This window comes from Gekko japonicus, unplaced genomic scaffold (genome assembly GCF_001447785.1).
Source record: "Gekko japonicus isolate JY-2015 unplaced genomic scaffold, Gekko_japonicus_V1.1 scaffold4588, whole genome shotgun sequence".
NCBI lineage: Eukaryota > Metazoa > Chordata > Lepidosauria > Squamata > Gekkonidae > Gekko > Gekko japonicus.
The window spans coordinates 60,961-73,583 of NW_015172687.1; the positions used below are offsets into that span (position 1 = coordinate 60,961).

The following is a 12,623-nucleotide window of genomic DNA, read 5'->3' on the forward strand; positions in this document are numbered from 1 at the left end:
AAGTAGAGACATCACCCTGCCGACAAAAGTCCGCATGGTCAAAGCCATGGTATTCCCAGTAGTCATGTATGGCTGCGAGAGTTGGACTATAAGGAAGGCCGAGCACTGAAGAATAGATTCTTTTGGACTATGGTGCTGGAGAATACTCTTGAGAGTCCTTTGGACTGCAAGAAGATCAAATCAGTCAATCCTAAAAGAAATCAGCCCTGACTGTTCCCTGGAAGGCTCAAATACTTTGGCCACCAAATGAGAAGGGAGCACTCACTGGAGAAGACCCTGATGCTGGGAAAGATTGAAGGTCAAAGAAGATGGGGATGGCAAATGATGAGATGGTTAGACAGTGTCATAGATGCAACGAACATGAAATTGAGCAAACTTCAGAGGACGGCGGAAGGCAGGAAGGCCTGGCGTGATCTGGTCCATGGGGTCGTGAAGAGTCGGACTCGACTGTGCGACTGAACAACAACAACAAAGTTAAAGGGAGCATCCGTTGGGTGGCAAAGGCTTGTGCAGCTGGACAAGCCAAAGTCACAGGCAGGGATGTACTGGCATATGAGAGCAGGAAAGCAATACAAGGCGAGGCCATGGGAGAGATCTGAAGGTAAGAAGGAGAGGTTTGTGTTGGATCCTGGAACAGAAGGAAGCCTGCGTAAGGAATTAAGGAGTAATGTCATCTTTATTGATTTCCTTTGGCAATTGTCTGAAAGTCTCCTAAAACATGGAACCCAAGAGTAGGCCCTGAGTATCAAAGACTACTTGGTTAATGATGGCAGTGCAGAGTTCATTCATTACCTTTAATATCAATACAACTCTTCTCTTAATACAATCTTCTGAATCATGTGTATGTGAGAGCATCATTTCTCTGAGTCATATACAGTTTGTGAGCTATTATTCACAACCAGAGTTATGGCCAAGAGGACTGAGTTTCTTCTAACTTCTTAGGAAATAAGCAACCTCTTAAGAAGTTAGAATAATAATAATAAATGTTTATTAAAGAGAACGTTCAGGGGAAAGTTATTCATTTTAAGAGCATCAATGTTTTTTGGGAAACGCCTCCTACGTACAGAAACCCTTGCTTTCCCGCACAAAGCTATAAAGCCACATCTGAAAAGATGAAGTCAGGAGAGAGCTGAGAGCCAATACTTTACTCAGAGTTTACAAGGCAGCTTCCTCTAGGGTGGAGCAACACACAACACCCCACACAAGAATGTATCACAATGATAGCTCTTCCAGTGCTAGGTGCAATTATTTCGCTACTCCTTTGCTACTCTTCCTCTTTCAATCATTGCTGCTAGTACAGTTTTACCTATTATTCTACCTTTATACTATCACTTCTACTTGACCATAGCAGCTTTAATTTTAATTATATAACAACAACAATTCTTCTTCTTACTACTGCTACTACTACTACTATTACTACTTTTATTATTTTGCTGCTGCTACCACTCCTGGTTTACCACTGCTATTAATACTGCCGAAACCTCATCTATTGATAGTTTACTACTACCACCACCACTATTATACAATAATTTCTCCTGCTACATCTATTTTACTGGTATCTGACAAAGGGAGCTATGACTCACAAAAGCTTATACTCAGGGAAATTGTGTTGTTTTTAAGGTGTGTGAACAATATCTTGGGGTACAGATGGACCGTAAGTTAAATATGAATAGTCAGTGTGATGCAGCGACAAAAAGGGCTAATGTGATCTTGGGGTGTATCAACAGAGGAATAACATCAAAATTGCAAGGTGTACACTGCACTGGTCAGACCACACCTGGAATATGATATGCAGTTCTGGAGGCATAACATCAAAATTGCAAGCTGTACACTGTACTGGTCAGACCACACCTGGAATATGATATGCAGTTCTGGAGGCCTCACTTCAAAAAGGATGTGGACAGAATGGAGCGGGTGCAGAGGAGACCAACGAGGATGATCAGAGGCCTGGAGACCAAGCCCCTGAGGAAAGGCTGAGGGACTTGGGAATGTTCAGTTTGGAGAAGAGGAGGTTGAGGGGGACACACACATGATTGCTCTCTTTAAGTATTTGAAGGGCTGTCACTTAGGAGGCCAGGGAGCAATGTTCCCTCTAAGCTGGGGAGGCTTGTGAGCAAAAATTCTACCTTGTGAGCTACTGGCATGAAAGTTGTGAGCCATCAATTTGGCTACGGCATAAATTAGTTTGCTCTGGAGCCATCCTTCCTGAGCGAAGACAGAAATGTGCGAGCCAGAGACCAAAAAAATGTGAGCCAGCTCACACTAACTCAGCTTAGAGGGAACATACCCACTTGATCTAGTTTTCTTTATAGTTGGAAGCAATCTGAAAGACGTTTCATTGCTAATGGTTCATATACTAACTCCACTGTCACTTCTAGTAGGCAACTCCTGCGTGCTTTTCAGGGCCATTCTAAGCAGAGTTACCCCCTTGAAGCCCACTGACTTCAACAAGACATAAAAGGGGGTAACTGCTTAGGATCACAGTGTTAGAGAGTAATCTTAAGCAGGTCTACTTAGGTTAATTAATGTTGTTTTTAAGGTGCTACCGGAATCAAATGTTGTTCTATTTTACTGGTGTGGCTCCTCCCCCCTTTTGCTACTGCTAGGCATGCTGTGAATTTTGGCATGGATATGACTGCCAGGTGAACTTGCCTAGTTCGACTCCCTCGATCAGATGTGAGGCCAGTTCCAGACCATTGTTGCTGAAGTTCATGTCAAGCAGCTTTGAGCCTGTGCAGCAGTCACTTGTTCTACAGGGCCAGCTTGTTACAGCTTCACTCCTTGGAGAGTTAGTTGTCATCCTCTGGACTCCTTGCCACAAATGCTTTATTTAAATTAAGTGGAGCTATTATACCACTGGGGATGTGGAATAGGGTGGTGTAGTTCAATCTTATCAGATCTCGGGAGCTTAAGCAAGGCCGGTACTTGGATGGGAGACCACCAGGGAATACTGTAGAGGAAGGCAATGGCAAACCAGCTCTGCTTGAACTTGCCTTGAAAGCCCTGTGGGGTTACTGTGACTTGCCGGCACTTTACACATATATATTACACCATTACATCATTACCCTGTTTCTGCTATTTGTCAACATTCCTGGTGTCATAGCCTAATCATGCTAAGCACCTCAAGCTAAAAAAAATGGCAGTGATACACTTGCCAGCTCTCATCATTCAGGCACATCTGAATGACAGCAACTGGCAAGGAGGGCATGAGCGGAAGGGAAGGTGCTCAACCATTCCTAATTAGTATTTGTGTCATGTCTTAATGCCCTGGGATAAGCAAGGATCACTCTTCCTCTGTGCTCTGAAATCATCTATTCTGCAAGCCAAAGGTCTTCATTTACCCCGCCATTCACTTGGCAAGAGGAGGTGAATCAAAACGTAAGAGCGGAAGGTTCTGCTGCAAAGCATCCCAAGCCGTTTCCTCGTGGTGGTGAAAAAGTGCCGTCAGGTTGCAACCGACCTAGGGTGACCCCCCTCATGGGGTTTTCAAGGCAAGGGATGGTCAGAGGTGGTTTGCCATTGCCTGCCTCTGTGTAGTGACCCTGGAATTTCTTTGGGGTCTCCCACCCAAATATTAACCAGGGCCGACCCTGCTTAACTTCCAAGATTTGACGAGATCCGGGTAGCCTGGGCCATCCAGGTGGATAGATTCCCACATGGGCCATTCCCACACGGGGTGGGGGAAGTGTCCCCACTGTGGAAGCATCAGTGAACAGTGTGGGGATGGCCTCCCCATGGCTCTGGCCCTGCTTGGCTGCTCTGCTAACACCTCCCCCCTTGCCCCCTTCTCCTCGTGATCTGCTGAATCAGTACAGAAGCTCCCAGCCAGTCAAAATCAGATGCCCCTGGGGCAACCCCCCCCTTGCCCCCTTCACAGCAGAGTCATGGCAGCACCACTGCTCATTGAGGAGGGGCTGTTGAAAGGCTGAAGGGAGGATGTGGAGCTCAGCTCCAACCATCCCCCATGAATTGGGTGTGGGCCAGCTGTCCACAGAGAGGCTTGATACACAGTTAACCCCCTGTTCCCCCTTTGAGTCAGAGCAAAGGGGGTGTTTCTTTTCACTCCTGCTCAACCAGGAAAGCCCCAGGAGCCTCACACATAGTGCTTGGAAAGAGCACAATGCTGAGTGGAAGATAACACACACACACACACACCCTGTTGCATTTAGGGAGGGAAGATGAAACAGAATTTCTTCGCAGAACATACTGTAAATCCCATCCGACCTAGAGAAACTCCCTATATCTATCTATAAGGGAGGGATCCAAATTAATCTCAAGGGAAAGCAAATTATCGGCAACTCAGGTTAGCCAAAGGTTCATGAACCGCAGGAAGCTTCTGTCCCAGGGTGCCAGTTGCAAGGCATCAGTTAAATCTGGGCCGCTGGTTATGTTCCAGTAGCAGCAGATAAAGAAGAAGATACCCCCCTCAATTCTGTTAAAAAACGTATGAGGGATAACAAAGTGGGGGAGGGGCATGCTGGCACAAGGCATCTTTAAGTCTTCTCCTTACACCTTTCCTAAGATGATTTCCCGTAACACTGCATGGATGGTCAGATAAGAAAGTAATACGGCGGCCAAGTCACAGCTTTGCTGCTTTGCTTCAACGAATTGCTTAACGTGGGGTCGGTGGTGTGAGCTTAATCCTGTTCTTAAAATGGTCCAAAACTTTCTATAAAAAGAGGTAAAATGACCTAATACCCGCTTAAATCTCCAGACATTGATCCCCAGCACCAGTAGCAAGTCACACAAGTATGCAGCCAGTGTTGCTTTGCCTAATCAAAATGTGGAGCCCAAGACAGAGTTGCCAGGCCAGCAGGAGATTGAGGTAGCAATGACACGGGGGGGGGGGGCATCTTTTGGCAACAGCATGCTGTTGCTACTGGGGGAAAGCCAGCACTGTAGGTGATTCCTGGAGGTGTGGCTTTTCTTCCAGTAGGGTTGCCAGATCCCCCGGCCAGCAGGGGGTGGGAGAATAAGATTGCCAGATCCATGTTGGTGGAATCCTGGAGATTTAGAGGTGGAGCCTGGGGCGGGGGGGACAGGGACCTCCAAAGTCCACCCTCCAAAGCAGCCATTTTCTCCAGGGGAACTGATCTCTGAGCTGTAATTCCGAGGGATCCTCAAGTCCCACCTGGAGGATGGCAACCCTATCTTCTGGGTTTTCCCTGGAACTGACGTCTCTAGGTCTCTAAGAAGGAGTCTCTCATGACTGCTTAGCTGTTGGGCTTGGTTTGAAGCATCATTCGTGTCCTTCAGCCCCACCCCGACTCCTTTCATCATATTACTGCAATCTAGGCCCATGCACCTCCTTTCTGACTTCCACCATTAGTTTCCCATTCCACATTCCTTACATCACGGTTCCTCCCTGCCTTTTGATGCTCTTCCTTTGGAGAAGTGTTGCAAGAAAAAGGCAAACCTGAGTGGCTGAAGCCCTGAAGGGATAGGGAAGATGGAAATGTGAGAAGATGACAATGCTGGATACTCCCAGTTCCTGCAGGGCCCCTTTCCCAGCATTTGAACTTTTACTCATCCTGGAATGCCAAAAAAAGAACAACCACTGCTTAGTTTCCTGCTAATGATGAATGGGAAACTCCACTTTTCCTTCTTCACCAGCGATTCCCTGCACCAAACCTTCTTCCTGCAACTTTGTCCATAAGCCAAATAACCACTAAACACCTGTTCTTTCTTAGGGATGGAAACAGAACAGAGATTCTTCTTTCTTGACACAAGCTGCTTTAGCACACTACTAGACCTGCAGAAAGTCACTTGATAATTTAAAACTAAGACATAGAACCGGATGATTTAGTTTGAATCATGGCCAAACCCTCACAGACGTTTGACTGCAAAAGTTCTTTGTACCCCAAGGAGTTGAAAAGTTCATGAACATTCTATGCCACCAGAACCACTCAGACCATCAGTATCAGAGACTTTACGGACATAGGCAGAATATAAACTAGACTAAGTTCTTCACATCTTCCAGTAGGAGGTTGTAAGAAAACCATTGAAAGTGGCCTTTAGCAAATCTCTTCCAGCCTCCACCTAAGAACATAAGAACATAAGAGATGCCAATGTTGGATCAGGCCAAAGGCCCATCCAGTCCAACACTCTGTATCACACAGTGGCCAGAAATACCAGGTGCCATCAGGAGGTCTAGCAGTGGGGCCAGGACATTAGAAGCCCTCCCACCGTTGACCCCCCCAAGCACCAAGATGACAGAGCATCACCTGCCCCAGAGTCCCTATCTATACCTTGTGGCTAATATCCACTGATGGACCTCTGCTCCATATGCTTATCTAATTCCCTTTTGAAGCCGTCCATGCTTGTAGCCGCCACCACTGCAAAGCAATCTACTTAATAGGCATTGTGAAACTAAAGGGGTAAAGAAAAGATGCCACTAGGGAGGTGTGAAACCTCCTATTTCATTTTTGCAGATATTTCCACATCCTTGAAAAATAACCCCACACATTCAGGATATTCATTTGCAAAAGCTGCTATGGAATGTTTGCAAGGCATTCTAAATAGATTATTATCTTGGAACCTGACATAACTATACCATTTAATTAACGGTCCAAGAGAGAGAGGTTGCCAATCCCTAGTTGGGACAGGGGATCCGCTGGTTTGGAGTCTCCCCACCCCACTTCGAGGCTGTCAGAAAGCAGGGGGGCTGTGCTGCCCTCTAAAATTCTTTCAAGCACATAGCTGCTTTTCACATAACAAAATTGTGTAAATTAGAAAGGGAGAGGGAACAGAAAAAATACAAAAGGTGTACGCTCTCATCTGATGAAACCTTGAGTGAAACAGTCTATTGAGCGCTGTACGTCAGAAAAACTTGAGACCAATTTACTTCAAAGAAAACAGCTTGAATGATTTGTTCTTCACTGGATAATTAAAAGAAGATATATTTTTCTCTCTAACAAGGTTTCGTTATCAGATCACGGTTGTTTTTCCTTACAAAGTTCCAGGTGGCAGCTGGAGATCTTCTGTGATTACAACTGATCTCTTGGAGGCAGAGATCAGTTCGCCAGGAGAAAACGCCCACTTAGGTGAACTCTACGGCATAATACCTCCCCTTTGCAAACCCCGCCTTCCTCATGTTCCACCTCCAAAATCTCCAGGCATTTCCCAATCCAGAGGTGGCAGCCCTACGTACTGAGAATGTTTTAAACCAGACTGGTACTCAGCAGCCTGTATGGTTAGCAGTTGACAAAGCGGCCAGTGCAATGACTGTAGGGATATCTTGGATGAAAAGATGCCTGCATTTCTGGCAGACCCCGGGATACATCCCAAACAAACCTTGTATGGTGAACTTATGTTTCCACTACAAAAAAAAATAATAATGCACCATTCACATGACTGTACAAATTGTTCAGTCTAGACATGTCTTTGCAGAATTCCAGCTAAACTGATTGAACAAGGGCATAGAAAGCTACCGGGTATGCCCCCTAGTAAACCTGGCGGTGAGTGATCCATGTCCAGGAATAAGATAATCAATCCATCTTGATCAAAGGTTTCCCCACATACCCAATCCAGACATAACATTGCCCAGTCTTTACAATTAGGACTGCATGGACTCAAATGATCCCCCCCCCTTTTAGGTTTGCATTCTCATCCCTTCTCATGAGCAAACGTCTCTCTCTAATTCTCTTTTTTGTGGAACAAAGTTTGAATGTGTGCATGTGCATGAAACCTTATACCCAGAATTCATAATATACTTTATTGTGTTTCAATGGAACTTTGTTATTGGTAATCATTCCTCTACTCTGTACCTTTTCTAGTTATATCATATCAATAAACGACTTTGTGTTTTGTTTTGTTTTTTTAAAAAAACACCTTATACCCAGAATTAAACTTTGTTGGTCTTAAAGGTGCCACTGGACTCAAACTTTGTTCTGTTGCCACAGACCACCATGGCTACCCACCCAAATCTCTTTTTTTGTGGTTAGTGTTAAATCTGTGGCATGGTTAATTATGTAAAACCCACTCATAACCATGGTTTTGGTTGGGAGATAACCATAGTTGATAAAAGCACTGCAGATGTAACACTAAGCACTCTTGGCTCTAAAAGTGAAAGGGAGGGCAGGTGAAAAAGAGAAATGAAAAAATCAGCAAGGTAGACACCAACTCTTAACCATGGTTAGGAGAGTCAGTGGCATTATTCACTGCCGTGTTATTTATAATATACTCGAACAGCCAAAAGAAAATATTTCTAGTAAGATTTGCCCAGGCCTGTTCATTTTTCTAGGACTAGATGTTCTGGTCCAACTTTGGAAAACAGGTGAGGCTGGAAAGTTAACTTATATTTTCAGATCTAGCACAGAAACCACAAATAGGAACTACACTACAATGCGGTATTATTCAGAACTCCCTGGCCCTTTTGCAAGGGCATATCCTCTACATGACTTAGGATGTTAATTGACTAAGCTGAATTTTATTTCCTGACCAACCTCTTCAGCCTTGTGTGAGTCATACACTGATTTACGCCAGCTCTAGAATCTTTAAAGTCAGTCTATGATGCTCTCTGAACGTGGCCCCTTCGTAACAGCAACACGGTCTGCGGGGAAAAGTGAAGGAAGGCTTGTGCCATCATTGGGGTCAGCCCAAGGCCAGGATGGCCTCACAAAAACCAGGACAGATCTCGCTACAGATTTCCTGAACAGCTTGTCATCTACAAGCCAGGCACAGAGACAGTGTTCCATCATGTGCTACGTGCTGCCACACATCAGAGAAACCAATTTTGAAGACACAGGCTGGTTGCAAAATGGAAAGCTCATCAACTCTTATGTCAGCACTCAATTAGAGATACTGCAGATTTTGCCACAAACATGTTTGACTCTGTCAATCGTACCATGTCCTACGGTGGCAATCACACGTGAGCCGATCACTCAGTATGTTCGGTTCGTGCCAAGCAGCTGCAATGCTGAACCAGTTTGCATTCGGTTCTTCTGAAACCGCAACAGGGCAGTTAGCAGCAAGGATGGCGGGGTAGCAGAAATCAATTGGGCTGCGTGAGAATGCGCACGCTCGGAACTCCAGTTCTGCTGCACTGCCCGGTTAGTAAGGATTACAGTGAAACAACCTGCCAAACACCCATGAAGAGATAGATGAATTATAGAACCGACTGCTGAAAATCAGTTCTCTGCTTGCAATTAGCAAATGTGAACAGAACAGGTGGGTATTTGAGCATTGTTAGTCTTAACATAGAACTGGAAGGTTTTGTTTAGCCTTCACAGGATTTCCAAGCCTGCGCTTCATCTCGTCATCCCATGCTGAGCCCTTGAAGAACAGCTCTGCTAGGATTACTCTGCTAAACTAAAGCCCTCACAGACAATAATAAATAGCTGAAGAAAGGCTGGGTGGTTCATCTCCCTACACCCATGTCAACCTGCTATGAGGGAGGCTGGTACTGAGAAACTGCAGGAGGGATATTATTAGAATGTGAAGAAGGGATAGTGGGTGGCAGTCTGGGAATGCATTCAGATGCCAAGACATATAATGAGAAAGTTGGTATAGTGTGCTCAACCAGCTAGTTTAGCAGACTTCTGCAGTTCACAGCTCTCCTCCTTGCCAAACAAGACGAGTATTCAAAGTTTCCAAAGGCAGACTGATCAGAGACAGTGTGGTGTAGAGGTTAAAATCTCGGGCTAAGATCTGGTAAACTCAGGACTGAATTCCTACTTTGCCATGGAAGCTTGCCGGGGGACCTCGGACCCGTCACACATTCTCAGTCTAACCCACCTCACAGGGTTGTTGTGATGATAAAATGGAGGAGAGGAGAACGATATAAGCCACTCTGGGACCCCATTGGGGAGAAAGGCGGGATATAATTGAAGCAAATAAGGAGATAAATATTAAAGCTTAATCAGTCCTTCGAGTTTCCAAAATTAATTTTTTCTGATGAAGAATTCTGCAGAATTCAAAAACGCGTTCCATCTTAAAACCAGGGGCTGCCCCATAAGCAATACTATCCCACACGTATTTATCATCTGTTTCATGAATAGGGCCACCGACAAGTACATAATAGGAAAGTGCAACGAATCTCATTGTGGAAAGTGAGCAGGAGCAGTCAGGGATGTCCTACCATAGCAGCATGATGGAGACGGACAAAAAATTCAGTCTGATTCAGTCAGCAGAGGCCTTCCCCTAGGGTAGCCTGCTCCGTGGGACTCCACCCTAAGGACATCCTTGGAACTTCACCCTGACACTCTTTTAAAAACTAGCCACCCACGTCACTTTCCTTCAAGTGAGTAATCCAAAACTTCCCACCAAATCCTTCCTTGAAGGCGTCGGCTGTTGCTCGCCCCGCCACCCCATTCTCCCATCTCTTAAGCGGGATTCATCAGGGAAGGAACGCCGTGCCCTGGCTGGCATGGCTGGCTCTCTGCTCAAAACCACAGGCTCCGTCTGACACGCCCCTTTGGCAGTCAGGACAGGAAAAGCAGGGGGAGTGGAGGGGGAAGCGGGGTGAGCTTTAAATACCAGCCAGATGGAGCTGGGAACTGCAGCCTGAGCTGGCAGGAGACGCCGAGAGCACCACAAAGAACAGCAAGGTGAGCGAAACAAGCCTGTTTCTTCTTTTGCGGCAAACTAGGCCCCATCCAGACTCCCACTTCTCTCTGTTTTCTAGCCGTTAACAGCCTCTGAGATGTCAGCCAGTGAATGACGGGGGCAGTCCGATAAGGCCTTCCATCTTTTCTCAGTCCTGGCCCCACTCGTCTTATTTTGCTTCCTTTTCTAGGCAGTTGCCGAAATTCTTGTTAGGTCAGGTTTTCAAGACGGGCTCTTCTCTCAGCATCATTCCATCACTGTATCCTCGCTATGGCATTCCCCTTTTGATCCAATGTCCCTGGGGGAGTCTGCATATGAACAGGAACACCTAACTGCATTGAATCTAGAATGAGGACATGGTGGGCCTTCCATGGCATTCCTCCCTTCAGCCTTCATTTTTTACCCTCTCTCCTCCTTTCAAAGGACCTGAACCCAAAGATTCTTTTTTTCCCCCAGCCCAGGTGGGAAAGCCCCTTTTGATCCTTGCTGAAACAGCCAACAGGTCCCTTACTCCAGTGTTTCCTAAGGTTGCCAACTCTAGGTTGGTAAATTCTTGTAGATTTTGGGAGGATGTGCAGCTTGGGGAGAATAGGGACTTCCAACAGGGTGTGATGCCATACAGTCCACCCTCCAAAGCAGCCATTTTCTCCTGGGGGACTGATCACTGAGGCCTGGAGATCATTTGTAATGCTGGGGGGGGTGTCTCCAGGCCCCACCTGGAGGTTGGCAACCCTACTAATGATATTCAGGCCCTGCTTCCTGAAATAACCCCCACTCCCGAAATAACATTCTCTTTCTGCCCTCCAGGACACACCTGGGACCCTTTCTTCTCTCCTCCTCTTCTCTGACAAGAAAATGGAATCAACTAAGATGTATGGACTCCTAGCAGCCAGCTTCCTCCTTCTCCTCACTCTGCTGGGGGATCCCACTGCAGCCTGCTCCTGTGCTCCCAGACATCCTCAGACTGCCTTCTGCAATGCTGACATCGGTGAGTTTCTACCAGAGGCAATGACACACACCCCCTTCCCTGCAGGCTCTGGCTTGACCAGTACGGACACCCTTTCCACGCCAGACCCTGATGTGCCCTCCAGCAGAGACACATCTGATCCTAGTACAGCCTCCCATACGACCCAATATATTGTGCCCTGAGGGGGCTAGATAACTCTTGCTTTCTCATGAAAAGGAAAGGCATTGATTCGTTAAGTCTGTAGTTCGGATGCAAACACAGGATGGAGAGAAACGGGCTGTCCAAAATGGGAGCTTGCGTTTATTTGCAAGCCTCCATCTTTCAGAATTTCTAACACCAATTCACATTCAGTTAACCCAACTGAACTAGTTTTATGTCATCTTAACGCCAATTACATACTAAGAATTATAGCGGATGGTTGTTTCTTGCAACCATTTAGAATACTTTACTTTGGACCAGTTCCCAGTGTGAATGCATACAATTAGAGAATCAGTGGCTACTCTTGCTTCTGCGTGGGCTATTTGGTCTGCCTTTGGGGCTGATGGGGAGTGGATTTTTTCCCCCTTGCCTCCACACAGCATCGTAGCTCTTTCGTGGCTTTTCCTTGGCCATTCTGAGATCTTTCCAAAACCTGCCTTATTATGATATTTCTGGGAAGACTGCAACAAAACCAGGGTGGCTTCCATGTGGATGGGAAAGTCAGATTTCCCCCCATCCCTCCCACATTGGCACTATTTCCCTGCCCCAATCCCCCATGGTGACCAATGCCCTCGCTCCTCCCTGTGCCACCAGTGGGCTTTTCATTCTTTTTTTCTTTCAAAAGGGAATCGATGGATTGCTATAGCATTGCTATAGCATCTGTCAATCACTGATATTTTAAACATGAAAAAAATCTCGGGGGGGGGGCTGCCACAGGGGTCTAGGCTTGAGGCAAGGGAAAGGCAGAGAAGGACTATTAGTCCTGTGCTTGAACCGGCAGCTGCTGTGGCATAGAAAGGACCTCTCTCAGCATGCCTCTAGCCTCTGGAGATAGATTCAGATGGGTAGCCGGCCATGTTAGTCTGTCTGAAGCAGTAGAAAAGAGCAAGAGCCCAGTAGTACCTTAAAGACT

General features: G+C 46.2%; 1 protein-coding gene across 1 annotated transcript in view; it reads left to right on the plus strand.

The window, feature by feature from the left end:
• The first annotated feature begins 10,311 nt into the window (after positions 1 to 10,311).
• Positions 10,312 to 12,623, plus strand: part of TIMP1 (TIMP metallopeptidase inhibitor 1) — a 10,899-nt gene continuing 8,587 nt past the window's right edge. Inside the window, exons 1-2 of the mRNA XM_015421784.1 lie at positions 10,312 to 10,547; positions 11,353 to 11,533. Coding sequence (XP_015277270.1) covers positions 11,401 to 11,533 — 133 coding nt within the window. The 5' untranslated portion in view covers positions 10,312 to 10,547; positions 11,353 to 11,400. The remainder of the gene's footprint in view (positions 10,548 to 11,352; positions 11,534 to 12,623) is intronic.